Here is a 26,625-nt window from a genome sequence, read left to right on the forward strand (position 1 = left end):
TACAGTACAAATCTATTTTATTCAAAAAGGGTACAAATAAAAAAAGCAACAAAATATTGTTATTAATGCTTTGTAAAGTTCAGGTAGGTGTAGGATATTCTAAGGGAGCACTTTGGGTAGACAACTCTAAGGCTTTTGATAAAGAGAATAATGGTACGGCCATACAATATTAAAACTCACTATACAAAGTTTATACAACCTGGATTATACTTGAGGATTTAATATTAGATATACATCATTGCATATATTTTGCAGATAAAAGAAAAAAAAGTTGCAGTTTCTTTTTAAAACTGGTCACACGTCACGTAAAAAGCAGTGTCACTTAGTGCCAAAAGTACAATGTCAAATTAGAAAATACACACAACTCTTTAAAACTCTGAAACCATTCCAAATATCCTGATTTAATTCTGCATCTCTAGTGCCTGGCAGCAACACTAACAGCTCTTCCTGGATTCACCTCAGCCATACAAGATATCGGGCCGAAACAACGGGGAACATTATACAGGGATCATAAAGCCTTTTACCCATATTCACAGAACAAATCAACCAATCATTATACAATGATTAATAAACCGTAATTAATAAACCATAATAACTGCTTTGAATTTCCTCAATTTCTCTCCATACCCGAATGAAACAACCCATTTGGACAGACAGTCTGAGCAGACAGAGGACACGAATTCAACGACATTGAGCACAACCTTTCACCTCCAAAACACCTCCTCATTCCCCCACATCAACAACCACGACGGAAAGGTTAAGATGTGCATGTGAGTGTTTGTGAGCGTGCGCACTCCTGATATCTCACAGCTGGAAGGGAATGTTTGCAACCTATACATATTACACATGGTGTGCTGCCTGGTTGGCCATCATTAATTAGTGAAAACATTCTAGCAGGGAGTTACTGGTCCAGGCTCTGGCAGCCCTTAAGAATAGACCTGACAGGATTCCTCAACGAGACCTATTCACACACACACACACACAGATTGAGGCAATGTCCACATGTTTCTGCTTCTGAATAAAACAGGAGGGCCAAGAGCAGTCTATTTCTTCCGTCGGATAAGTAAACGTGATAACCAAGTCACTTGTATGTATCATTCCATTAACTCATTGTACGAAGCAGATCTTAAGGCGTTATCGACAAGCTGGATAATTCTAATATAAAACCCTACTAAATATATCTGTACACACATGCACACAAAGCTTGAGTGACTGATTCATGATTGTGTACAGAACTCTGTCAATTAACCAGCAGTTTGTTTTAAAGCAATACAATGAAGGGCAAATTAGTGCAATTCTGTTTCTTGAATAAAATCCTAGTTATAAAAGACTACAAGTATTTTGGATAAGAACAGTGAGGTCATGGCGGACTTAAACATTGGCAACCTTTTCCTGTCATTCTTAGCCAGGAGAAGAGAACTGCTGAGATAACAACTCCTTGAACCTTGCACCAGTACCCCCGGGGATTCTGATGTAACACAGGGAGGAGTAACCGAACTGCCCTGATAATGCCAGTGGGTACCGGCTTGACAAACAATCGGAAATTGTCCGGATAACGACAAGAGGTAAAGACACGGGAGGCACTGCTTGCGCCACGTGGGCCTCATAAAGACATCTCGCCCGGAATACTTTGATTGGAGCGGATCCGCTGACATCTACGAACTCAGAAGTGGCACACGTTCTCATTCACGTTTGGCTCCTGGTGTGTGGCAACGTATGGTGGAAGTCACTGCTAAGAGAACACTGTGCTGTATGAAGGAGGTTAGTGACCACTAAGCGTCTGTTCTACATGGGGGGGGGGGGGGGGGGGGGGGGGGGGGGGGGGGGGGGGGGGAACAAACCCAAAATGAAACACCCCATATTCACATTCCATTAGAGGGCACTGGTAAAGAATAACTAACCAAAGAGATCAGTGTATAATGACTGCATCAGCCAACTTCTTATATACATTACAAACGTGCCCTATTTGGGGGCGCTGAAGAAACAAAACGCTTCAGAGACTTTACTGCATAGCACATGCCAAGACTACATGAAAGGGTTTCAGGTATTTTGTGTACTACTATTGCTTGTAGCGCAAAAACAAAAACTAAACTCATAACGTACTAATGTAATTACTGAGAGGAAATGCATGGTGGTTGTCGGCGACGGCACGACTGCTTCTCTCAGCAAGCGTTAACTCATTCTAGCTCGCCTCTGAATGGCTATTTGACCACCACGTTTATTTCCGAGCATCTCGTTGGATCAGATATAAAAGGGTTGATTCAAATGACAGCATTAGAGGATGTCAGGTGGATCCAGCTCTCGGCGAACGCTCCCCTCATGACTCGTCGGCACAGAACGGGCTGAGGTCGTCTCTTTGAACCATGAAACCCTGGGGGGGTGGAGCTCGACAGAAACGTTCTGGAGTCGGGAGGGCTTGGAGGGGGAGGGGATGGGCAGTACGGACTCGTTCTGATTCAGCCGTCTATATATAGAGTGGAGGCAGGACTGAGCACACGAGGATCTGGCTTCACCTCAGCGTCCAGGAGAGGGACGGACCAGCTCTGACATCCACTAACACACAGGCAAACACACCAGCACACTCCTACACAGTATCAGTGAACATTAATGCTAGGATCAGTGATTGAGCACATCTTATGACACAAGTGATACAAGAACAATGACACATCGCAGACAAACACTGCCAGTTCAAAAGTGACATTAAAAACAGGAGTGAGGGTTAAACATGTTGGTGACGCTATATGAACAGTAAATCAAAAAAAATAAACAAAAAAAGGAAAATAAATCTGGAACTTTGAGATTCTCGCTAGATTATGGGAATGTCTATGTCTGTCTGCTATATGGAATGCCATCATCACGATAATGTCTTGAGTGATTTACGTGGGGTTTAATTGCACTTAATATTCAATTTCATCCTTTCGAAGGTTCTAAGTGACTGAAATCTTTGTCAGAAATAGGAAACTGCAGCATTCGTCTTGGCTAATTTGTAAACAGTGTCAACCATGCCAGTCAGCTACTCTGTCCCTCTCCAAAAACACCTTAAGAATACTTCAAAGTTCAAACACTACAAAAACATATTCCCTTCATAAAAATCACTCGCGATTCCCATTACAAGGTCAGTGTGAATCAACGTGTGAAATTCTATGTGCAATACAAGACAATCTTAAGATCCCCTGGAAATGAAATATTGCCATGTAATAATACAGGGTCCAACACTGTACATTGTTTAGGAGACAATAACCAAAAGAAAGAACATAACAGAGACCAACTAAGAACCTAGCCAACGCTTCCAATCAAGCCTCTCTTGGAGATACACTTGAATAAAACCAGACAACCCAGCCACACCAAAAATATCAGTGATTAGAACCTAAACGTATTAGTCCGCCGGATGAGAGATACCATTTCTCTAAAATTAAATACACGGTTTACGAGGAGATAAATGCCAAAGGCATGCTTTGATTGTGAATCTGAAACAAATGTACAAGTAACAAACATTCATACTAAAATTGTGCATCACCTCTGAAATCAGGGCAGGGATAGGTCAGGGTTAGGAGTATTGGGTCGGATACATAAACCGTGCATCCTGACGACACAAGAACCAAAAGAGGAGAACTCCCTGGCTCCGCGCTGTGCGAGGGAAAGGGGACGTCACCCAGCCTTGTGCTCGGACAACTATTGCTTTGATTTTGGTAACTGAGCGAAGACTGAGCAAACTGCGCGGGCTATGGCCGCCCTCCATTTTGCTAACCTCGACCGGCCCCCCCACCTCAGACCTACGGGCTGGTGGTGCACTGAGGGGGCAGGAGCCTGAGGGGACATCATGGATGGCTGTCCCTGGGTTCCACCTTGGGAGTGCTGCCTGAGCAGGCCAGCAGCCAGCACCTGCTCCATGCAGCGGAACGGAGGATGGCTTTGCTCCCGCAGGTGGCTTTGGTGGCGACCAGCCCAGTGCCTCCGGGACAGAGACGACAGTCAACAGTAAGCAGCCAGGCTGGGGGAGGGCTGTGAGGTATGGCAGGTGGGGGCTGGGGATTGGAGACGGGATGGGGTGCATACAGGAAGTGAGGTTTTTCGGGAGAAGCGCGACAAAACCGGAATGCTATTGCAGAAAACAGACATCCAACCGGAAGGGGGGGGGGGGGGGGGGGGGCAGGGCGAAGGGTGGTTTCCTGGTGTCTGAGTTGTAACAGACTGATTGACTGATAAATATGTTGATTGTAAGTCCTCTGGGGCTGGGGGACAGCATCAGGCCGAGGGCGCCTCGGCTACGATCGTTCTGAGCGGCGGGCTTTAGCAGGTCACAGAACCATGATCACCATGGGGAAGGACAAGAAGAGGGAATGATAAGAGAGGAGCTGGGAGCGCTTGACTTCAGCACACCCTATGTCACACACATGAGCATTACCGAGCACGTTCTTCCTCAGTTCTGGGGGTTCCCGGTGCGGGGGTGGTTTGGAGAGAAACGAGGGTAGTCCGGTGGGTTTGACAGTCCCCTCTGACCTGGGTATGGCCGGGAGTGGTGGAAACACAGGAGGGAGGGAGGTGCAGTGAGGGCTTTGGTAGGAAGATTGACCAGCTGGCTACATGCTCTCTAACCTGCTGCGTTCTCTCCCCCGTCACTTCTCCCAGGGCCAGGAGAGCACAGCCCCAGGCCCCTGACCACTGACCACTGACATGACACCTCCGACTGGCCTTCAGACATGGAGACCCAACTAACCAATAAGCGAGGGAGGGAAGATCAGATGCAAACAAATAGCTTCTATTCTCATTAGGTGTGCAAAATCTCAAACATTCTGAGGCTACATTCTCACTGTTTTTCCTCTTTCTTTCTTTCTCTCTCTCTCCGTCTCTCTCTCTCTCTCTCTCTCTCTCTGTCTCTCTCTCTCTCTCTCTCTCTCTCTCTCTCTGTCTCTCTCTCTCTCTCTCTCTCTCTCTCTCTGTCTCTCTCTCTCTCTCTCTTTCTCTAAAGCTCATGCTTCTCGCTCCGTTAGTGCCGGTGATGTGTGCTGCCGGTAGTTGATGCTACTTCCCAGCGTTAGAGCGCCCCTCGATGGACAGTTTGACCTCCTGCGGGATGAAGGAGGGCCGCGAAGAGCCGGAGGCACTCATCTGAGGACGCGTCCCTTCCTCTCCCTTGACGGCGTATCTTTGGAGGCCGGGAGCCGACCAGCGTCTCTGAGACGCCCCCAACAAAGGCGACACGACCCCCGCCCCGGCACGACCAGAACCCTCCGTGTGCAAATAGTAACCGCTCTGGCTCTGGGTGTGTTCTGCCGAAGTCCTATTTGGTCTGGTGGGCATCTCGCCGTGTCCGACGTTCCCAACCTGCATGGGCTCCTCCTTATCCCCCCTGTCCCTCTCCCTCTCTCGGTGGATGCGATCCATTCGGACTTGGGGCTGAGGTCTTGGCTGCTGGGGGGCGGGAGGTCCCATAGGCTGGGGAGTAGGTGGTTTGGTGGAAGTCCTGACTGGGGCCGGATGCTGCTGGTGCTGGGGGGTCGGCTGCTGCTGGGCCGGCTGCTGCATGGTGATGGACACGCACACGTCGCCCACCTGGAGGTGGTGGCAGGCCAGGCCGTACAGCTGTGCCGTGCGCTCCGGGTTGCAGGAGGACCAGCCCTGGCCGAACACGAAGAAGGGGTGCTCCGGGGGGACGTCGATGGTCACCTTGTTCTGCTGCTCGCCCACGGTGAAGTGCAGGGCCACCAGGCCGGCCCGCTGCGGGCTGGCGCGGATGTCCACCACCATGCTGGAGTCGATCTTCAGGCCCCCGCTCACCTCGGCGCTGCGGACAAAGTCCTGAGTCTGCAGGTCCTCCACGCGCTTCAGCTCGCCCGTGGCCAGCTGGATGATCGCCCCCTTCATGAAGTGGGAGGGGTTGGAGGGGGCCGGGGCCGGAGCTGCCAGCGGGGCAGGGGCCTGGGTGAGGCTTGCCAGGGCCAGAGCAGAGGGCTGCTCGACGGCTAGCAGCTCGGCCGCAGCCTTGTCTGGGAGGCACGCTCTGGCTGGGGGGTCAGAGGCTTTAGTGTAGGGGGTAGGGGAGGCCATGTTAGCAGATGAAGAGGCGTCGTTGGCCTGGTTGGGGTAGTGCTGCTGCTGATGCTGTTGATGATGCTGCTGATGGTGGGGGTGGTACTCCAAAGGGACCAGCACCGGCTGGCCATTGGCCAGAATGACGGCGTGACCAGGCTGCTGCAGAGAGGTCACTCTGGGGTCGGCGTAGCTCGCAGGGGAAGCCGCGTACACACTCCGCCCCCCCGCTTCCCCGTGGGCCTCCCTGCCTCTCTGGGAGCCCTGGGACAGGTTCAAGGGGGCGAAGGACACCTCTTTGCGGACTCCACTTCCACCTTGGACCGGAGAGGCGAGGCGACCCACCACCTGCTGGACCTGAGGGAGCGGAATCACGTCAGTCTAAGGCCCTTTTGTGAAACGATGAAAGTCTACCACTCTCACTAACATTTCCGAAGAAGTGCTGCCTCAAAGTAAAGTCAAAATGGATTTGGTACATTTATATAGGCTTAAGTTAAAGCCACAAATCAGACTACTTCTTGTTTTTCGTGGACACAGTGGTGTGAGGACATGAATAGCTGTCAAATGTTCTACACATCTACAACAACTAAGCAGCAAGGAAGTGGGGTGGTGCAAGGAAATAAAGGCAATTGTCTCACAAACATGAAAACGATTAAAAAAATACTTACTCATAAAAGAATGAAGTCAGACAAGCATTACAGAAAACCCAAATTACAACCACACTCAAAACCATGGAAGATTATGATACATTTCTGCAACTACCTACAGTAAGGAAAACCTGCCATTTAACACAAGGCCATTTTTCAGCTGTTGGTTTTAAACAGGGATGCGTTTCCGCAGCACCAGGGAGAGTCTTACCTCCAGGTCGGTATCTGGGGTGCTGCGCTGGCCCGGCGAGGCCCTCTCCTCCAGCCTACGGCTCTTCAGGCCCCTGTCCTGAAAGTGCTCCAGCGCAGCGGAGCCACAAGCCACCTGCAGCAGCCGAGCGTTCCTGGCGACGTACACCGAGTCCTGGAGCATCTCCCTGGCCCCCTGCTCCCTCTCCCCCCCGTTCACCTCCCTGTCGGCCTCCTGCTGCCTGCCGTGGAGCTCCCGGGCGGTGGGGGCAGCCCTGGTGCCCTGAGGATGGTAGAAGACTGGCACTCCTCTCGGACTGAGCTCCATGGTCGGCAGGACGCCCACCGCGCCCAGGTGCTGCTGGGCGGCCTGCTCCGAGGACAGCATCAGAGGGACCCCGCCCGACGCCGCGACTTTGGCAAAGGTATGAGCAGACACCTGGGTGTGGGGAGGAGGGGAGACCACCCCCTCCTGGACGACTGATGGGTAGGGGACCAGGTGGGAGACCGAGTGTTGCTGGGGAATGGCGCCCGAGGGAGAGATCAGAGAGCTGGGGACGAAGCCTGGGGGCACTGCGTAAGGGACCGCGGCATACGGGGAGCTGATGAACTGCAATGAGGAATGGGGGATCTGGGCATATCCGAGGGGTGGGTAGGGGATACCCGGATGTTGAAGGAGAGAAGATGGTACAGTGTAGGCTGGCGAGATGTGGCTCAACACTGGGTGGAGACTGTTTGAGGAGTAGGTGACAGCGGGCAGGGCCACTTTGTAGAGCATGCCGTACTGGTCGACGGGCACTCCCGCCATGCCGTCGGCACTCTCCAGGCCATAATGAAGGCCAGGCTGAGCGCGCAGCCACTCACTGGCTGGGCCTCCTCCTTGAGTGTCACCACCGGCCCCTGAGCTCTGTGTGGACAATTCATCCCCTCCTCCTCCTCCTCCTCCTCCTCCACCACCACCACCACCACCTCCTCCAGCACTACTACTACTACTACTGCTGCTGTTGTTGTTGTTATTGACTGGGAGGTCCCGCTTCTTTGGAGGCAGGCACTCCTGGTTGCGCTCATGAACTGGCTTCATGGCGTCGGGGGGGGGGATGTGGTCTGGGTGTGTGACGGTCTTGACTAAGCTTTGAGGGAAGTCAGCACGACGGGAACCAGCTCTGAGAACCTCCAGCTGACCTCATCCACAGCTTCACCTAGAATCACCAAGAGGAACAGCGTGACCACTTAGCTATCTTAAGTTGAGAGTTTATATCAACCCCATTACGCACAGACACATACAACCCCCATTAAACACATGTTCATCATATTTGTGACCAAGTCAGAAAATAGAAAATATCGGACAGCGACAGTATCCGTATAAAAGGAAACGGTGTCACTTAATTAAAGAATATGCAGTCAACACCATATGAGAACACATTACTTAAATTCTAAACATTAAAGTGTTTTAATAATAGTAATAGCTCTGAATTACGTTTACTAGAGGCTCAAACAAGTATATGATTAGGTGTAGACACAGTCACTTCAGTTCTTTTTGTAGACTGCACCATTCAGTCTACCATGGCAACACGTCATATTACGGGTTACAGTTTAACTGTCTGACACAGTGAGTCACAATATCCACAGAGACAGATGGAGATGGGAAAGATTACTACACTTAAACTGCAAAAGGACCGTCTTTCAGATGGATGATTCAAAATCCAGAAGGAGTTTTTCCTAAGCTAATTGCATCGTGCTATTATTAGATGATGCAGTGTATTCCATCAGAAATAAACTCGATTAAGAGAATGCAAGGGTACAGACAAGAAAATAGATTTGGGATTTATAAAGACACACCCACAGCATCCACGCTCACAAAATTACAATTAAACAATTAAAGTAAAGCTTCATAAACATTCTGTAAATATTTTTAGCACATCCTTATGTCACATGCCCCTCTCCACGTTCAGTAGCTTAAGTACGTTACCCTTTAGTGCAAGCATTCCGTTTACAATTAGCCGCAATTACTAATACTCTGTGCAAACCAGTTATATGTGCAGCGAGGTGCAGTAGCTGCCCTGTGTTTAAACAGTGATTAGAGCGAATTGAAACAGATTACCACCGCTGTTGTATACTGTACAGTAACCAATAGATGTTCATAGAATGGGACTTCCACTACAAAGAGTCATATTGTAGCAACAGTAAAATAGACATGCAGCCCAACTTAATTTTACTCGCGTTTATTTATTAAAACTAAACTAGTCTCGCTGTGTCAAAGTAGCTAGCTTAATCTAGTAGCTAGTTTGTAGCTAGCATGGATGGTTCCTGTGTTGGGTCATTCACTTATGTTTTGAATAACTGATTTAGACTCATGATATCATTGACATAACAACTGTCAACATTTTAGTATTCGTTGAAAAGCACAACTTTAGGAGATATTCAAAACTAATATCTGATAAGGCCAGGCAGCGTCATAATTTATGTCTTGACAGGACATCACCGTATGCAGCGAACACTACTGTCTGTACGCTGCTAGCAGCGATGGCTAACGTTAGCCAGCTAGATGGCTAGCTCAGATAGCTTCACCTCGCCTAATATTCGCAGTTAGTTATAGCACATCTACACTCTCCAAAGGTTTATTTTTACTCCCATCTGCTTAACTTACCACCATTTGTCATCGTGCTTATGCTCTTCGTCCCTTACGCGTTGTGAAGAGTTGAAATGCTTGGGGAAATTAGATGAAATCAGGGCTGATGAGTCGAGCCCATTTGGGAGGCCAGTAGAGCAGACGAAAACCAAGCGGCGCTCCGAAATGACGTCACACATGCTACATTCGATTTCCTGCATTTAGATGAAAAGCGGTCGTTATTTGCTGTAGGCAAATATGCTTTTTATCTTTGACACTTAACGCAGATCACTATTGCAAGAAATTATTTCATTCATGTTCGTGAGTTCGCTTTCAGAACGAAAGCTGGTGGGATTCAGGGAACTCTGTTTTACCGTCACTACCTTGCTATTATGCTGTTGATCGCTGTTAATTAACAGACAACTTAAATGTTGACATCTAATTAGTCGATTTGACATCCATGCATTAACATTACTTCACTAAATTTAAAGACGGTATTGTTTATAAAAGTCAATTTTGGGGGGCAATTATGAATCAAGTGGACAGCAGATGGAGCTGCAAGTTTGATCTAAGTGGACCAATCTGACACCATAATGGATTGGATTTGGAACGTAACGTCTTCACTCGTTAAAACAATCGTCTATGATGTTTAAATTAAAAATGCGTAAACAGCGACATGACTGCATACTGAATGTGTTAGATAGATGGATCAACCATGTTCCTTTTAAAACAAACACGAAGGTTTTTGCGATCAGGTGGTATAGCATTTAAGATTAAAGACAGACAAAAAAACTAATGGCTTAAGTGTGAAAATATGTTATACATTTTATTAGAATTATTCAATATCAACATCTGGACTTACAGCTGGATCCAAGTTAAGACTGTGTTGGTGGTACAGCTTCTTGAGAGGAGACAGTCTTCAATATTCTTAAGACCTTCATATGCACCACACTGGTTCTGTATCTCTAAACTTGATAGCCCTATCTAGAAGGAACACCTCGACCCTATCACAAAGGCACATTATATAGATCAAAAGGCAGGTTTTAACCTTTCCAGTCATTCCATATTTAGTAAGACATAGATAAATGGACTAATGGATTGTGTAAGCACACACAGTCAAGTTTCTACTGAGCATACATTCACTCTCTGGCATTGACACATACCAATGACTCCAAAATGAGTTCCAGAAACTCAGGGATTATTGCACACACTGAGTCATACACTCCAGAACAAGCATCGTAGAGAGAAAGCAAATAAAAAAGGACCATCCAGACTGAACACAGTAGACAAACCCTTACTCTAAAGGCACATTATTTCCGATCCCTGTTTGAAACATTTGCATAACCAAATAAATACATGTGCCGTTTATCTGTATCACATTGTGCATAATTTGCTAACACAATTGTCATACTGTACAATAACCACATTGAGTGCATCATTGGTATGATTAGTGGTCAAATAGTGGTCAAATTACCCAATACACATGCTTGTGTACAAATGCCGTAAAAACTAAATGAAGTCAACCAAAAAAAGTACCATATTTTAATAGTAAAATAAGTAAGCAAAAAAACTCATTTAAACTGTACAATGTTTGACAAAATAAAAGATCTACAACTGAAAAAACCACCTTCACGCTACATATTCATAGAGAACCCCTTTACAGTCTGGTGTCTAATGAACAGAGTGAAAGTGCAATGTAAGCACATTCTACACATCTTAAACACTCTACAGCACTCTATTTGGCTACGGCCTAACTAAATAATCAGCATCAGTTGAACTGTCCATAGTGCCCACCATGTGGGTTTTCAGGTGGGTTGGACAGGTATCCAGCCTGTCCTGTTGTATCATCCACAGCTTAGATGCATCACTTACTGATGCCTTTCAATGCCAAAGAGCCATTACGAGGAAATCATTGAAACTGTTCAAACCATTTGTTACTAGTGGTGACAGCACTATCCAGTTTTCTAGTGGGCAGCTTGATTTAGGACCCTCTGTTCTTTTTTCAGTACCTTACCAGAAGGTCTCTCCTGATCTATAAAAACTAACCCATATCACCTGTTAAAACAAATAATATATAAATGTATCTATCACACCTTCCAAGAGCTCCCCTTTTTCTCCAGAGTGTGATCAGTTTCCCTCAGAATTGTTAAACTTCCCAATGTTTACACAATGCACTCAATCCTAACATTGTTGATTAAATATGACCTTGCCACCAACAGAGAGCAACACTAGCAACACCTTAAAGATATGTGCGATTTGAGCAAAGATTCATAATCTTGTGCAAAAATGAAACTAACTATTATCACATTCAAAGAAGTCAGCTTCAAACGACATCAGGCCTGCAGAGTGGGTTGAAATAAGAGTCTCGCCACTTTATAAAATCTTTCAAAAGAAACAAACTGGGGTGAGGCGGCGATGCCTTTGCAGCGTGGCTTCACAGCGTCTCATTGGCCAGGGTCTCAGTGGACAGCCAGATCTTTGCTCCATTCAGGAACTTGCTGAGGGGAGTTCCCAGGATGCTGCGGCGACACAGGTTTCCCACGGGGGAGAAGGGGAAGGAGGAGCTGAGGTAATCTGGAGAAGAGGGAGCATCCACGGGGGACATGGCCTTAAAGTACATCTTGCTTTGGTTCGTCGGAGCCCCACTGGGGGTGGAGGCTGGGGTGCTGGCTGGCGTGGGCCCCTTGTATTGGCGGAGCTGGTTCTGGAGCATCTCGATCTCATCAGCCAGCTGGGAGAGCTTGTGGTAGGCCGTGACCGGGCCTCCTCTGGGGATGCGAGCCTCCGGGACCCAGCGGAGGAAGTAGAGCCTCCACAGGGCGAGGTGCGAGGGCAGGAGCAGGGGGATGAGGAGACCCTGCAGGTCCGCCGGCCGGGAGAACCAGTCCCGGAAGAAGCGCTCAGAGGGGCTTTCCACCACCTCCCTGACCTGGGAGAAGTCAGGCTTGAGCCGCAGCACCAGGGAGTTTCGCCGCGTCAGCGTGCTGTCCATCGTGCCGTTCTTTAGGGTCGACGGTATCCCCCTCAGGGTCGAGCTGTAGTTCTTCTGTGGAAAAACACACACAAAAAAAAGGATTGCTAATGTTGATCCGATGAGTCATTTTCATCTTCTGTACCCATAACAGTACTTGGCCTCGCAGCAGTTAATCCTCAGTATCGCTCCTCTATAAAACACTTACCGGTACGTCATTCACATAGAATCTGTTGTTTCAGAGCAAACTGACCTTGGTGCGTTTGAAGGATTTCACCGCTCCGTTCTGCACGCAGGTGGCGCCCTTGCCAACGTACATGGGGTTGTTGAAGAGAGTCTGGTCTTTGAGGGAGAACTGCTGTGACCAGTCCCACACAGGAGGGAAGCCTAAAACTTTCTCCTCCCCCAGATGAATGCTCTTGCTCTTTGCAAAGTCCTGGGGTGGGTGGAGACACATTTTTACTCACACATATTCGCAATCCACACTTTACTGACTACAACCTACGCAATTGTTGGGCGCGTGCGTGTAAGCATGCATGAGAGTGTTTTTCTCTTACTATGCTGTGCTCGGCGCTCTGCTGGGGGCAGTTGAACAGGAAAGTGCTGAAGACGGGAATCCACATGCTATCACTCAGCACAGTCAGGTACATGTCAGTAAACTCGAAGGCTGCCGGGTACTGGTTCATCATCTGCCACACGCAGTCCAAGAAGAGCAGAAAGAGAGGACACTAAAAGGAAGGAGAGAGAGAGAGGAGGGAAGAATTTACTTCATGAACATCCTCCTTGGAAAAAGGCCAAGAGGCCTATATCTTTCGAATCTTGACAGGTTTCTGTGGCGAGGGCTGATGTTTTGGGCCTACTTCCTCCTTGTCGTTCCTCTTCAAGTGGTTGCACCTGTCGAGGAAGCGATGGCCGGCCATCACCCACTCCTTCTGCACCAGGCTCTGGAAGCCTGCCAGGCTCCGGAAGTGAGGGTCCAGCATCACCTGCACCAGTGAGGCCACCACACAGCTCAGGTCCCTGTCCTCCTCCTCTGTAGACAGACAGACAGACAGACAGACAGACAGACAGACAGACAGACAGACAGACAGACAGACAGACAGACAGACAGACAGACAGACAGACAGACAGACAGACAGTCAGACAGTCAGACAGACAGTCAGACAGTCAGACAGTCAGACAGACAGACAGACGCCATTCACAAACCACCATACATGACCAGACAAACGCCCGCACGCTTGACAGCGTTGAACGTGCCTCCTTACCTTGCAGAATGACTGACGCACGCTTTCCCTCCAGCAGGTAGACCACCTCGGCCGAATGTTTCAGGAAGGCCCTGGTGTCAGGATCGAGAAAGGAATTTCACTTTCCTACTATGTAGCAATATAAACCAATCAACATCTACACATGCGACACATGCTCTCACAACCACTGGCTTTGTATTAGTCATCTGAAATGGCTGAGGTAGTTCTGTCAGCAGAGTCTTCATCAGCAGGGTGTAACTAACAGAGCGTATACATCAGATGGCAGGCCGAGGGCCAGCTGGCAAATTCCTCAGTGTACTTTTCAAAATTAAACTCTGTGCAGGACAGCAGTGCTGTCAGGCCGCCAAACGACAGCGAGCCAAACCTGCTGTGCTGGTGGCATCGAAGTATTTGGACATACCTGACATACTCCAGCCATCGCGAGCTCTCCATGGATGATAGCCACTTCTCCTCGGACTCCTCGAAAGGCTCTTTACACAAACAAACACGCGCAGTCAAAACCCATAAAAGCCTCTTTATATATACAAACATAGCTGCCTTTCACACAGAGCCATTGTGAGATAAATTTTACAGACTTTGCATCACAAATGCTGTAGGCGGGCAGAATAGGAGGAGTGTCGTTGATGGGCTCAAAGGACGAAGCAGGTGTGGGCTAACCTATGACGCAGATCTGGCGGACCCTGACAAAGGCAGCTTGGATGTCCTGGATGGTGGGCAGGCTCTTGTCCAGGTCGGACCTCAGGACGTCACTTCGCTGTGGGTGGCTCTTTGTTATGGCACTGTTTATCCTGCCACACACAGGGAAGAGAGGCGATTGTTCGTTTCCTTCTTTTTCTTTTCCCCTCCCCCCTGACGGAACGTTTATTTGCTTCTCTTTGGTGCTGGGCGACAATCTCTGCCTGGCTAGTATAGTTTGTCAGCACTGTTTATCAGTCAGACTATGGGGAATAATAATAACACTGACATGTTAATCCCTAACTGTCCAGTTGATTGAAGACACTTGATAAAATATATATAACACAAAATATACTAAATGGAATCATGAAAACATAGATAACTCATCTCTGTCCTGATGTGTTTAAATAAATAGTGGCACTCAGGATAAAAGCAGCAGTAAAGGCAATTGACTATGTTAGAAAAAGGGAAGTTTCGATGTAAAAGAGGAAGTGAGTATCTTCTCTAATGTGACTGTACCTCTGTTCTAGCTTCCTCTGCTGCAGTGGGTCACTGATGCTCGCCATGCGCACCAGGGCACTCCCATTGGGATGATTCCAGCACCACAACTAAGGGGAGACACACACACAACAAAGTCAGTTCAGCTGTCACTCACAAACCAACCCTCTAACACACTAGCAAACAATCCAGTATGTCGACCCTCAACTAAAAACACTTAACATCTCTCACCATGAATATTTGATAGATGAAGGGAATATATCACCGGTGAAAAGCTTTTATGAACTCGTATCTGGGTTGAACACACAGCACTTTTATGTAGGACTCACAGGGATGCGCCGAGCGGTGAAGGAGCATAAGTACTGCTTCAGGTCCTGATCCGCCAGGGACGAGGGGACCACAAAGAACTCTGGAAGACTGAGGGAGAAACACACATGACAGCCCTGTCATCTTTCCATGGTCTCAGCAAACCAAAACTGGGGCAAGTTGTCATATCAGATCCCATGCTCGAGAGCTACAGCGGATTCTCGGCAAAGGGCTACGTGAAAGGGTCACTTCCCTCCCCATGGTTTGATGGTTAACACATTTGCTCCTCAGGTAGAACAACCAGGCTCTGGACTTGGATTGGATCCAAACTGGACCGAAGCCAAAGCCTGACAAACGCGACACAGCTGAGGCGCGTAAAACCTCAACGAGGTGAGATATTATGCAAGAGGGCTACATAAAGTGCCGGCCTGTGGGAGGCTTACGTGGCTTTAATGAGCTATGTTAATCATCATCCAAGTTTGCTAATAATCCATGATGTAATGCAGAGACTAAGCTCCAGCCGCCCCCCCCCCTTTCCCCCCCTTTCCCCCCCCTCCCCCACCTCCAGACCAAGGGGAAGCGAGTCCTAACCTGGGTGAGAGAACGTAGCCCTCGTTGATGGAGCACACCCTCCACTCGGCCGCCCCGGTCCTCTTGATCTCGCGGTCCCAGTTGGACGGCCGGTCAAACAGGGGGGTCTGGGAGCCTGCCCCCGGGTCAACACCATTCACCCGCTCCACTGAGCACACACAGCACACAGCACGTGAGCCCCATGCACAGACAGCGGACAGCCTTCTTTCAAGTCCTCCGGCGCTGCAGTTACAGCATTTGCCATTCCGTCACACTCTCGATTCAGTCGTGCGTACAAGTGATGGGCACTGCTTTAGTCGTGTTCATTTATCGTGCAGTATGAATAAGTGCAACATCTCAGGTGCTGTTGTGCCGTTTTGTCTTATCGTCTTAAAACCTTAGGCTATAGCAAATGACTGTACATATTCTATTTATGTCATGTACTCTGTAATACTGTAAGCATTTTAAAATCAGTCCACCTTCAATTTCATGTATTTATTTTCTATTTTCAACTGCTTTTTGGTATGAGTGAATGCTCCATTTGGATTGCTACTCTATGTTGTTGTATTGTGTGAAATAAAATAACAAGAAAGGAATTCTATTCATTCACAAGTGGGTTTCCCGTAAGGTACCTTAGACTGTGAGGATGTGCTGTGTGAATGGTATTGATACAGCAGCAACAACCGTTTGGGGTCAGGAAGGGGGGAGTGTGTGGGTTTAGGGCAAAGTGAACCATCCCAATATGGCTACCTGAGGATCCGTAGTATCGCTTCCCAACGTACTCAAACCCAAACAGCAGCTGGGTATCAGCAGGGTGGGAGTAGTGAGCGATGGCCAGACACACCTGAAACGACAGGGCGGAGCACACAAACATGCTTTGAATACGGGACGAACCCAAACAGCTGAAGACAAACATTGTTGACATACGCGTAACACAGGCAGAGGGGGTCATGGAACTAGAACCACTGAGGTCTCAGTTGTGACAGATTATGGAGGCTGCATAGAAAAAGATTGTTTTAAGAAGCCTTGCCACTATCTGCTCAGAATGATTCCCCGTCCATCTATGCTGTCATGCACTAAAGTGTGTGTTTCCCCCACACAGCTGTTTGGCTTGGGTTTCCTTTATTCACTTGGAGACACTTGTATTGATCAGAAGACTCAGGGGGCCTGCTTGGAAACGTTTACTATCACTTCAAGCTGTGTGTTGGCTATGAGCGATAAAGACATCTCCGTTAAGGAGAATCATGTATTATTTAACCGAGAGATTCTAAACAGCTGAGACTCTGAACTCCTATTTCATTGTCAGATAGATGTGCTCTCCCAGAAGCACAGAGAGGCAACTTAGTAACATCGACAGTCAACCTTGACATTTTGACTGAAGATAGAAAGGAGACTAATGTAATCACATGCTATGGTTTTAATTTTGCGGCAAACTAAAATAACATGAATTAATGTTTATGTTTTGCTATTGAAAAAAACGAAAAACATTTAGTACAAATATTCAATTGTTAGGAACTGTATAACTCTAATATATTTAGGCTTAAGCATAGCAGGTTCTGAGTGAAAGCCAGAGAGTAAGTTCTCTTGCAACACTGGGCTGCATCTGGAGCCTTCACCCTGTGGCAGCGATACAGAACATCACAATGCTGTCCATTCAGTGGTGGAACCGCACATAACACCGAGAGGAGGCAACAAACTATGATGTGCCTGGGTGTGTGTTCAGTGTGTCGGTCCCTGTGTGTGTGTGTATTTAAAAGGGACTGTTTCTCCAAACTCTGTAATTTCCTTTAGCGTAGTAAGCTATTTTAGATTGGATCTATTCCATATGTCACAAGACAAACAAGGAAGGAGCTCTGGTTTAGCTCCACACAGTAATTACACTTGTGTCCCCATATAGAGACAGAGGTAGTGAGGGAGGGCAGTTCAATCCTACTCTTTACTATCACACCTCTTACAGGAGAAACACCCTTGCCGGGCTTAGAGCTGCCCTGTGCAACCGAAAACACCCAAAAGTCACCAAAGGACTTACAAACAGTACTTCTCACTGCCTGAACAAACTTCAAACCAGGCTGTAGCTGGTGTTGTGGGTTCGACTACTTAGATCCCACTGTCGAGGTTGATAAGTCGACGTGGGAGAGTGGCAGGGTAATGTCGATGGGTTACGTCTCAGCTCCCCCCCCCCACCCCCACCACCAGCCCCGTCTCTGACAGAAATTGCTCCCATGTGGCCTGCACGCTGCACTCTGGCTGGGGATCTGGGACCAGCCTGTGTACATAGCAGCCAGCTGTCAGCGAGATCTCCAGCATCTGTCCTGTCCCGGCCAGGCTGAGGATGCAGGGCTGCTGGGGTGGAGGGTTCCTGGAGGGCAAGCAGGCCCTCCGCCACACACACACCCCACGCATTAGAATTCCCCCAGCCGTCCCACAGCCCCCTGGCTTCTCACAGCTCTGGAACAAAAACCCCGGAGAGCTTGTGTTTGAGCAGCGATCAGGAAGCTGAGGGGCTGAATGGAGGTTTTTCTTCCCTCTGGATGTTTCAGTGGAACTTGAAGCCATATATCCAGGTTTCACACGTTCCCTCGTGGGCTGGCAGAGTCCATCCATGGGGACCTCTCGTCTGCCCTGTCAATATCACCCTCTTTCTAGCCTCGTCTCCCCACACCTGCATCACTCTTTCCCAGTAGGAGGCTGATTTGCTTCAAGTCACTTTACACAGCTATTAGTAAACTCCGAGTTCACTATTATGGTTGGCTGGTGTTATAATGGAAACTAAAACCAATACAAACAGTACATACATTCATTCACATACTGGGGGGCATCATTTGCATTGCACTGTGTAAACTGCCCTCAGTAATGACATATGTGACAAATATAGACAGATGAGTCACAGTCACAATGCTGGAATGTTCCATTTCACACCAATTAACTAGGCAAAAAGACACATCGGGCGACTATTTTGATAGGATCGTCCCGCACGAGAATCTAGGCTCGAGCAATCATCAGCCTTTTACAGGAGGAATACCAAAAATGTTAATTGACATTCAGGCATTCATCTAGTGCAACCAGCTTTACTAGCAGGGGATGACCGTCACTGATAGAAGATCAACAGGTTATGAGGAAGACCTAGGAGAGGAGGTGGATTGCTTCATTCTTCCAGTATCTCTCTCTCTCTCTCTCTCTCTCTCTCTCTCTCTGACAGACTGAGTTAATTCCAGCCTTCTATTAGGCCCCGGGCCAGACAGATGGGAAGGGTGGATGAAAGGGCTGCAGTCGGGGCTTGAAGCCTCTAATCCCCCTTACTAGCTCAGCCGGGTGGAGAACAAACAAGCGATGGAAGAGAGGGAATGAGAGGAAGAAATGCGACTGTTGGGCAGGAGAGTTGAGAGAAGAGCGGAGAACCGCCGAGAATAGAAAAGTAGATGACGAGTGGGTTGGGTTAGGGGAGGATATGATGCCACATGGCATTGACGTTCATTCTAAATGAGGGATTCTTCCAAAACCAGCATGTTGGCTCTCATATTCCTGTAATAGGTGAGACATGAAAACATCTCAAATATCAAAGTATATGACTTTTGGCAACAACTCTGCAGACAGAGGAGAAATTCCACAGTACGCAGGAAAACTCTTTCGAAACTAATCCTGTACAGTAGTGATGTAGAGTTAAGTGATTATCGTCCTGGCAACAGGCTATACTTGAGCCTTGTGTGGGTTAAGCGTCAACAACATTGCCTGGGTACAGTATTTGGACACCAAGCAGCCTGCATTTGTTTTAGAAATGTTCAAGATCCCATACCTTCTTGGCACTCTCGGGCCCGGCTTCGTCAAATCGGAACCTGATGATGCGGAAGTCCTTGCAGTACAGTATGAGCTCTGTGGGGTTAAACTTCAGCTTCTGATTGGACCCCAGGACCTTCTGCTTGCCCTTGGCATCATTCACTGTGGGACCAGACAGCAAGGAGACCAGGGGATGGTCAGGGAGAGACAGCAGCACCATTACATGTTCATATGTTTCTCACATTTCTAAGCGGCAATGAAGGGGGTTCAATACGGGGACGGTAGATCCATCCGCTTGAGACGGACAAAGCAACGCTGCTACTGAAATAACCGCATACATTCCCTATCATGAAACTGCTCCTCAGAAAAAGGAAATCAAATGGATAAAAAGAAGTTGATGTTCAAAATGTTTTCCTTTAGCTATAGGGTAATTTCTGGCCCACAACACTTACAAATAAAAATACTCCTGTCTAAATATGGATTCTCAATGTCTGAGTTATGGCCCCATCTAGTAGACGGTATCGAGGTGGACAGTACAGTAACAGACACGCAGAACCTGCAGTGACCTCTGGAGGTTTTCGCTACGTCAGGCCTCTCACAAAAGGACCTTTGTTGAGGGCGAGCGTCCCAGCACAAACAGAAGAAAACACGACCGCCAGCTCCATCAGCTCGACGCACCGGCGCTGAGCTCGCCAGTCGTGTCAGCACAGAGAGGGAGGCTAAGAGCTGCACAAACAATGCTAATCCTGGCCAGGCTATCCGGGCCACAGGCCCCCGGCTGGGCAGTGACCTCATCTCTGCAGATACACCAGTTCAGCCAGGAACAGCACAGCCTGGCTACGGTCGAGGAGGTGTAGGCTAATCTCATGTTATAACAGCTAATCAAATCAAACGTGTTTTTCTCAGCCAGTGGAGAGACTTGCAGAGTACCATGTGACAGATTATTGTACACTTCTGTCCTATAGCTATTTCAAAACAACAATGTGGGAATGAACTTGGGAAAGAATCCTTCAGATTCTATACTTAAGTCAAGATTCCAAGTGAAGTAAGGCCGCCAGTGTCATAGACTCTGTTGGAGAAGGTACTTCTGTGTGTACGACCAACTCCACTGTAAACAAGGCTGGAGCAGGTCTTACCTGTTACTACTTGCTCGACACACGCCAAGGGAACATCATGATCTCCAAGGAGCCGGTTGACAACCTGGAACCTCTAAGAAAAGAACAACAACATTCAAGGTTCTTCACAAAGCTCAGGGGTGAAAAATCCAGAAAGATGATGACAGCGAGGGGACCTGCATTTTGTTTGGGATTATTGGGTTCTTTAAGTGGGTTTAAGAGAAATGTACCTTTTCAATGTTCAGTGAAATCTAGCCTAATCATTAACAATGCCTAACTAAGCAGACAACCCTGTCAGCTGACGTTTGTAGATGATTGACAACATTTATGCTGATTGGGGCACAATAAATCCTTGCCTCACCTGACAAGAAAATATAAATTGCACCAAAAATGAAAGGCACAGAGTTGTGTGAACCATCTTTCACATAGAACACATTATACATTTTTTAATCTTGCTTTGATATTTGCCATCATCACATCCTACCACAAATGTGATACACTTAAACCACAACTTAGGCTCTCTTCAAGTAAGCCACCTATAAACTGTTCAGTGGTATTTATATTTGCATTGGGTTGGTTTTAAAAGTATACAGTACCTGCTTTGGAAGAGCATCATGGGTGACAAAGGAGACCTTGAAGTTGGTGCAGATCAACTTCCCCCACAGATCATCGTGGCTGCTGTCTGCTCCGATGCACTTCCTGACAAAGTTCACCTCATTCACCACAATTTCCCCTAGCAAACAGGAACAGACTTTCGTAGGTACGCAGCTCTTGATTCAAACCATCAAAACCATTTCAAAGAAATGAGCACAAGAAGCAGAACTCGGTTTTGACAACGTTTAAAAAAAAAAAAAAAAAAATATTCCAATTCCTTTTTGGAATCCCATTAAAAGAATCTGATAGTCATATCAATCTCATCATTATTAACATATCATTCCCTGCATTAACCAACATCCACTCAATCCAACAGTTCCCAACATCACAACATCCAAACCAAAAAAGAAGCCAATTGTCAACTTGCGACCAAAACTAACTGGAAGATGAAAGAAGAGCCGACCGAGTCATGTCCTAAAATGGGCCGATGTCGTCGTTGTCGGACACCGAAGGCATCTTTTCACTCTGTTAGAAAGGGATCTGTACGATCCTTCACCCGGGCCGTCGGACAGGCTTGTGATCCCCACATTCCACCCCTCAGTTCCGAGCACTAACATAAACACCTGAACGAGGAGCTTGGCTCCATCATGATAGAGCAGGTCAACAACGCGGCCCTCCCTCTCCAAGTCTGATGCCATAACCCTTACCCTGACCCGGCCCCTGTATGGCTCGGGCTGGGAACACCTCGGCGCCAAACGTAAACACTCGCGGGCCACAGCCCTGCCGTCTTCCTGAGCTGAAGAGGGTTCCCTTCTCGTACAGGACATCCCTCTCCTCACAAACACACCGCTTCAATCACATCCTTGTCCTAGATAGGCCGTTGCCCACGGCGCTGAGCTCAGAAGAATTTCTCCACAAACTCAAGAGCATGAGTCACACTCACATGGCTGTTTGTTAAAACTCCAGGATCCCTCGCTCTCTTACTTTGTTTCTACTCTCTCTCTCTCTCTCTCTCTCTCTCTCTCTGAGCCAGTCAGTGGGAGTTCACAAGGCCCAGCCCCTGCACTATTACGGGCTTGCCAGGGAAACCCCATGAGCCAGTCTCAGAATAGAGATCAGATGGGCTGCTATCTTCCTGGGAAAATCATCTGCTATTAGGAGCAATGACCTGTTGTGCAGAGCAGGCCCACGGAGAAGACAAACGTTTAACTGAGCACAGGATCAAACACACCAGGACTTAAACTGTGAGAAAGTATATGGGCCTCGTTAGTCTTGAGTTGCTTGAACTTTACCCTATTGAAGTTTTATGTAAAGATCAAAGAAAGGTGTACCTAAACTGGACTGTACCTCTCTAGTATAAACATGTTTTTATTGTATTGATGTTCCCTATTTCTGTGTGACTAGAGCAGTAAGTAACCTTGCTATGAATACATAAACATGGACACCTAAAACAGAGCACTAAAGGACAGCCCTTTAACATCAACAGCATTTAAATGTGCTCACGACTACTCTCTCTTAACCACGACGGTCTCCCTCAAGACAAGAAAACAGAACCTCGGGTGATGGATCCAAAGTGACAGTGTTTAAAGTGACAGTGTTTACAAGCATGCCTGCCTCATTACTGAAGGAGGACATCCAAGCAGCGGTTCCCTCAGGTTCCCCAGGCCCCGAGCAGCTGGAGCTACTCTGCGGAGGGTTACTGCAGGCCAGCCAGGGTGCAGCCAAAGAACCAGCCCAGAGCTGCACGAGCCCACCGTCAATTTCAAGGTGAGTCAGTGAGAGTTTAACCCCTTCAGCTAAACCATGGCTGACGTTAATCACACAGTCATTTGGCTTTACTGCTGTCGTGTCTCTCTACAATAGTACTTTTTTGTTTGAATTTTGTTTGGTTTACGAGACACACGACGCATGTTCCTTGATCCAAAGGCATTTCACAAATAAGCAAGAATGCAGCAATAAATGTATATTGCCTCAGTCCTTTTGAAGATTTAGGGTGGGGGTCATAGGGTGGAGTCTTCTGCCAGACTACTACTGAGAAAGGTTTGTGTGAGAGAGTCTCAGTTCTCCACTAAGTTTAAGACAGCAATAACAGACAACATTCACAGTTTCCCACTGCATTTGATTTAACATATCTGACTGATAATGAGTGAGGTTGCCACAAGAGAAAAATAATAGGGACCTGTAATTGCTTACCCGGTCACAGAGCATGTGTATGATAAAAATGTCCTCAAGCTGCCTATCCTGTAGGCCTCAAAAGGCTCCTTCCAGCACTTTCCATCCACAACCCTTTAGGTGAACTTAGTCCAACTATCACCTGACTAACCACAGCCTGGTCTTTCTTTCTGTCAAACTTTCAAACGAGGTGCACCTGTGTTAGTGCAGGGAGTCAGTTTGGACAGCTGGGGGAAACTGCGGACCCAGCCTCTGAAAAGATCACTGGTGTCTTTATACAGAAAGTGCCCGATTAACATTCCCCCCTTCCTCTGTAACTTACCACAGGAAAGTTGTTCCAAGTGTAGCACAACACTGTTTTGCCAATTAAGACTACTGAAACAGGCACACTGATTGGAATGAAAACTAGACTGATGACAGCGGTGATATGCGGGCCGGAAAGGTGCTGTATAACAGTACTGAGAGTGGTTCAGGCCCTAGAGATCTGTCTCATGAAAACATCACTCTGCCACGGTCCTTTTTTTCCACAGCCTCGTGAGGTCTCTCCCCTGACATCCTGCCACTGAGGAAACAACAGTGGAAAATATAGTACAGTACCTGCTGGGATCATAACGGCTGCTTTCAGCTCAGCTGAATCCGAGTAATTAAAGGTGGCAGGGCTGGAGACTAAACACAGTGTCAGTGTTCATAATGTCACCGAGATGGCCAGCCAGACATTGTTCTACAGTAGACGGTACAGCAGGAGTGCTGGGTGAGGAGGAACTGGCTCAGAGAGGGCGGAGCCAAACTAAGGCCGCCTCATTAGAAGTGGGCTAAGACCCTGAGCAAGAACAGAAAGAGAGACTGGGGGGAGGGATCGTAGAGAGGCACACAGAAGCAGAGTGACAGAGACGGAGGGTAGGGCCGGACGGGACGACAAGCAGGGAAATGGCGAGTGGAGGAAAGGAGAGAGAGAAAGAAAGATAGAGAGGAGGAGGACAGCTGAGCTGATTTGTTCAGATGAGTCAGTCCCACTATTGCCCTCTGTCCGGTCAGTGCCTGAATGGACCGTTCAATCACAGACCACTGAATGAGATGCCTCATGGACCATTCAAGTCACGTACCACCACTCTGGGGTAGCTGGGAGAGTGCCACAGCACAAAGCCAAAGCCTCTCCATTCAGGTCCCCATACATCACACATCGCCATGGCACAGGCTAAGGCACACAGATAATGGTGACTGTGTAATCTAACTTGAGATGCCAAACTGACTTCGGCCACTAAGCCACGCCTAATTGCTTACCCCAATAGTATTCAACGACTTTGAGCATCTCTCAGTAATATTGTGGAATATGGTTTCAAATGTCAACGATTGTTAAAGAAAAACAAAAAGCTATTACCAAGTGGGTAAATTCCCATTACCATCACAGCAGAGAAAGTCTATCAGAAAAGGAAGCTCACGTTTTAATTTCAGTCTCATGGCCAAAATCATTCCAGGCATGTCTGTTTTGGAATAAGGGAAGATTCCTCCTCTAGTGTTTAGTTGAGTACCCTCATCAACAGCCATGGTCCTATTGTACCGTCCAACCTCCTGTCATTAGTATATTCATAGTTACTGCTTTGCATGACTTTCTAGCAGTACATTGCCTATTGTGGAACCTGCATGTTGTATTTGAGATCCTGATGTAGAACTGTGTTGTAAAATGTTGATACTGTTGCACTGTTGAGATGTAATTGTTGTTAGGACTATGCACTTCTGATCCCTGATTTTCTGCTGTAGGCCTACTGTCGACCTGCACTGTTTTTATGTTGCATTGGATACAAATGGAAACATTCATAAAATGTGTAAACATGTTACTGTCTTTAACCTGTTGTTCAGGTAAAAAAAAATGTGAGCCAGTGGGCTAGGAACATGAATTAGCTGGGAGGATCATGGCCCCTCCCTAAATGCTTTTGTTGAGTTTTATAAGTAACTGTTAGCCTTGAGTTTTAATTTCCTTCTGGACACCAATGTTCTATCTGATGTAAATAAGAACACCATGGAAAACAGAAATGCCATGTATGTGGTCTCACATCAGCTACATGTTGCACTCTCAAAAGAGAAGCTGTGAAGTCTCTAAACTGTAGCTCATTCACCGTAAGTTAAATGGACAGTTGGCAATGTTGCCGATCGGAAGCCATGCACTTCAAACTTGACCACATCTAAAGTAACAATAACCCACAAGCCTGCAGGAAATATCTCTATTGACGGATGCTCAGGGAACATGCAAATCAACTATATAGTCAGGAAGTGTATTTATATAGCCAGTATCAAACAGTTAAGTTAGGATACGTAAATGCCTGTCTACAATGCCATGATGTCCTGGACCTGTACTATAAGTTTGGCTTAATTGTTCAGCTAACCTGGAAGTAACTTGGCCTCCAACTTCTTGATCGGTGGCTGAACATTTTTCTTCACATCAGTCTGCGCCGCAATACAAATATGTTAAAAGTTGTATACGAGTTACATACATCCAGATAAACGTATGGCTATACATCTCAATACATGCACTTACCTGTAAAGGAGGAAGATAGGATTTAAATGTTGGTTTCTGGGGCTTCACAGAAAACATGGTTGGCTATAAACGAATATCGAGCCACACAGCAACCAAAGACTGGCTGCTACTCTGCTCATCTAAAGAAGAATGCCAAAGGTGTGCTTATAACCTGGCTAACAAGTAGGCTCCAGAAAAATAGCAGGGCCTGAAGAAAGAAATTCCCATTTGGACCGAGTATAGATGGCTCACCGGCGAATGTCAACTATCGAAGAAATGATTATTGCCTTCTGCAGCAGACGAGCAAACTGTCGCTGCGAAAACTGAAATAGCACGACTAGTAGCTAGCTAGACTACCTTAGTGACTTGGATTTTTGCGTAGTTAGCTAGCTAATGCCTCACTAACTAGCTTGCTTTCCATCAGTTTAACTTACATAGACTTGTTATTTTAGTACAGACGTGAAATCAATGTAACGAAAGCGTTACTTAACTTTAGATGCAGCCTACAGTTCTTATACATTTCCACTCTTAAGTTTCACAGCTCCAGCAGTGCAGACGTACCAGTCATGTTTACGCAGTTGCAGACACATAAGTAGCACTAAGCCAGAGCCAGGGAGGAGTTTAGAGCGGTTCTGTAAAACAGACCTGGGACCAGTAGGACCTTTTTCAAGTCAGCTATATAAAGTGAATAAAAATCGA

At 47.3% G+C, this 26,625-nt stretch overlaps 2 protein-coding genes across 3 annotated transcripts; both read right to left on the reverse strand.

Moving 5' to 3' along the window:
• Window positions 1–4,890: 4,890 nt before the first annotated feature.
• atxn1l (ataxin 1-like) lies at window positions 4,891–9,639 on the reverse strand. Its single transcript, XM_047041900.1, has 3 exons — window positions 9,514–9,639; window positions 6,889–8,065; window positions 4,891–6,387 (listed from the first exon to the last, which is right to left on the reverse strand). The coding sequence occupies exons 2-3, from the start codon at window positions 7,945–7,947 to the stop codon at window positions 5,023–5,025; spliced, it is 2,424 nt and encodes an 807-aa protein (XP_046897856.1). The 5' UTR covers window positions 7,948–8,065; window positions 9,514–9,639; the 3' UTR covers window positions 4,891–5,022.
• A 635-nt stretch (window positions 9,640–10,274) lies between these two features.
• mtmr10 (myotubularin related protein 10) lies at window positions 10,275–26,525 on the reverse strand. Of its 2 annotated transcripts, XM_047041933.1 has the most exons (16): window positions 25,948–26,525; window positions 25,796–25,856; window positions 21,245–21,381; window positions 20,670–20,742; window positions 19,553–19,695; window positions 16,510–16,603; window positions 15,781–15,928; window positions 15,213–15,300; window positions 14,905–14,993; window positions 14,368–14,498; window positions 14,111–14,180; window positions 13,711–13,781; window positions 13,306–13,478; window positions 13,003–13,173; window positions 12,699–12,881; window positions 10,275–12,520 (listed from the first exon to the last, which is right to left on the reverse strand). In XM_047041933.1, exons 1-16 carry the CDS (start codon window positions 26,002–26,004, stop codon window positions 11,909–11,911), a joined length of 2,301 nt encoding a protein of 766 aa, XP_046897889.1. In that variant the 5' UTR covers window positions 26,005–26,525; the 3' UTR covers window positions 10,275–11,908. The 2 variants fall into 2 exon arrangements, with proteins under 2 accessions (XP_046897889.1, XP_046897890.1); XM_047041934.1 differs by lacking the exons at window positions 25,796–25,856; window positions 25,948–26,525 and adding an exon at window positions 21,683–21,941.
• Between the last annotated feature and the right edge of the window lie 100 nt (window positions 26,526–26,625).

Source organism: Hypomesus transpacificus, chromosome 19 (assembly GCF_021917145.1).
Source record: "Hypomesus transpacificus isolate Combined female chromosome 19, fHypTra1, whole genome shotgun sequence".
In the NCBI taxonomy this organism is placed as follows: Eukaryota; Metazoa; Chordata; class Actinopteri; order Osmeriformes; family Osmeridae; genus Hypomesus; species Hypomesus transpacificus.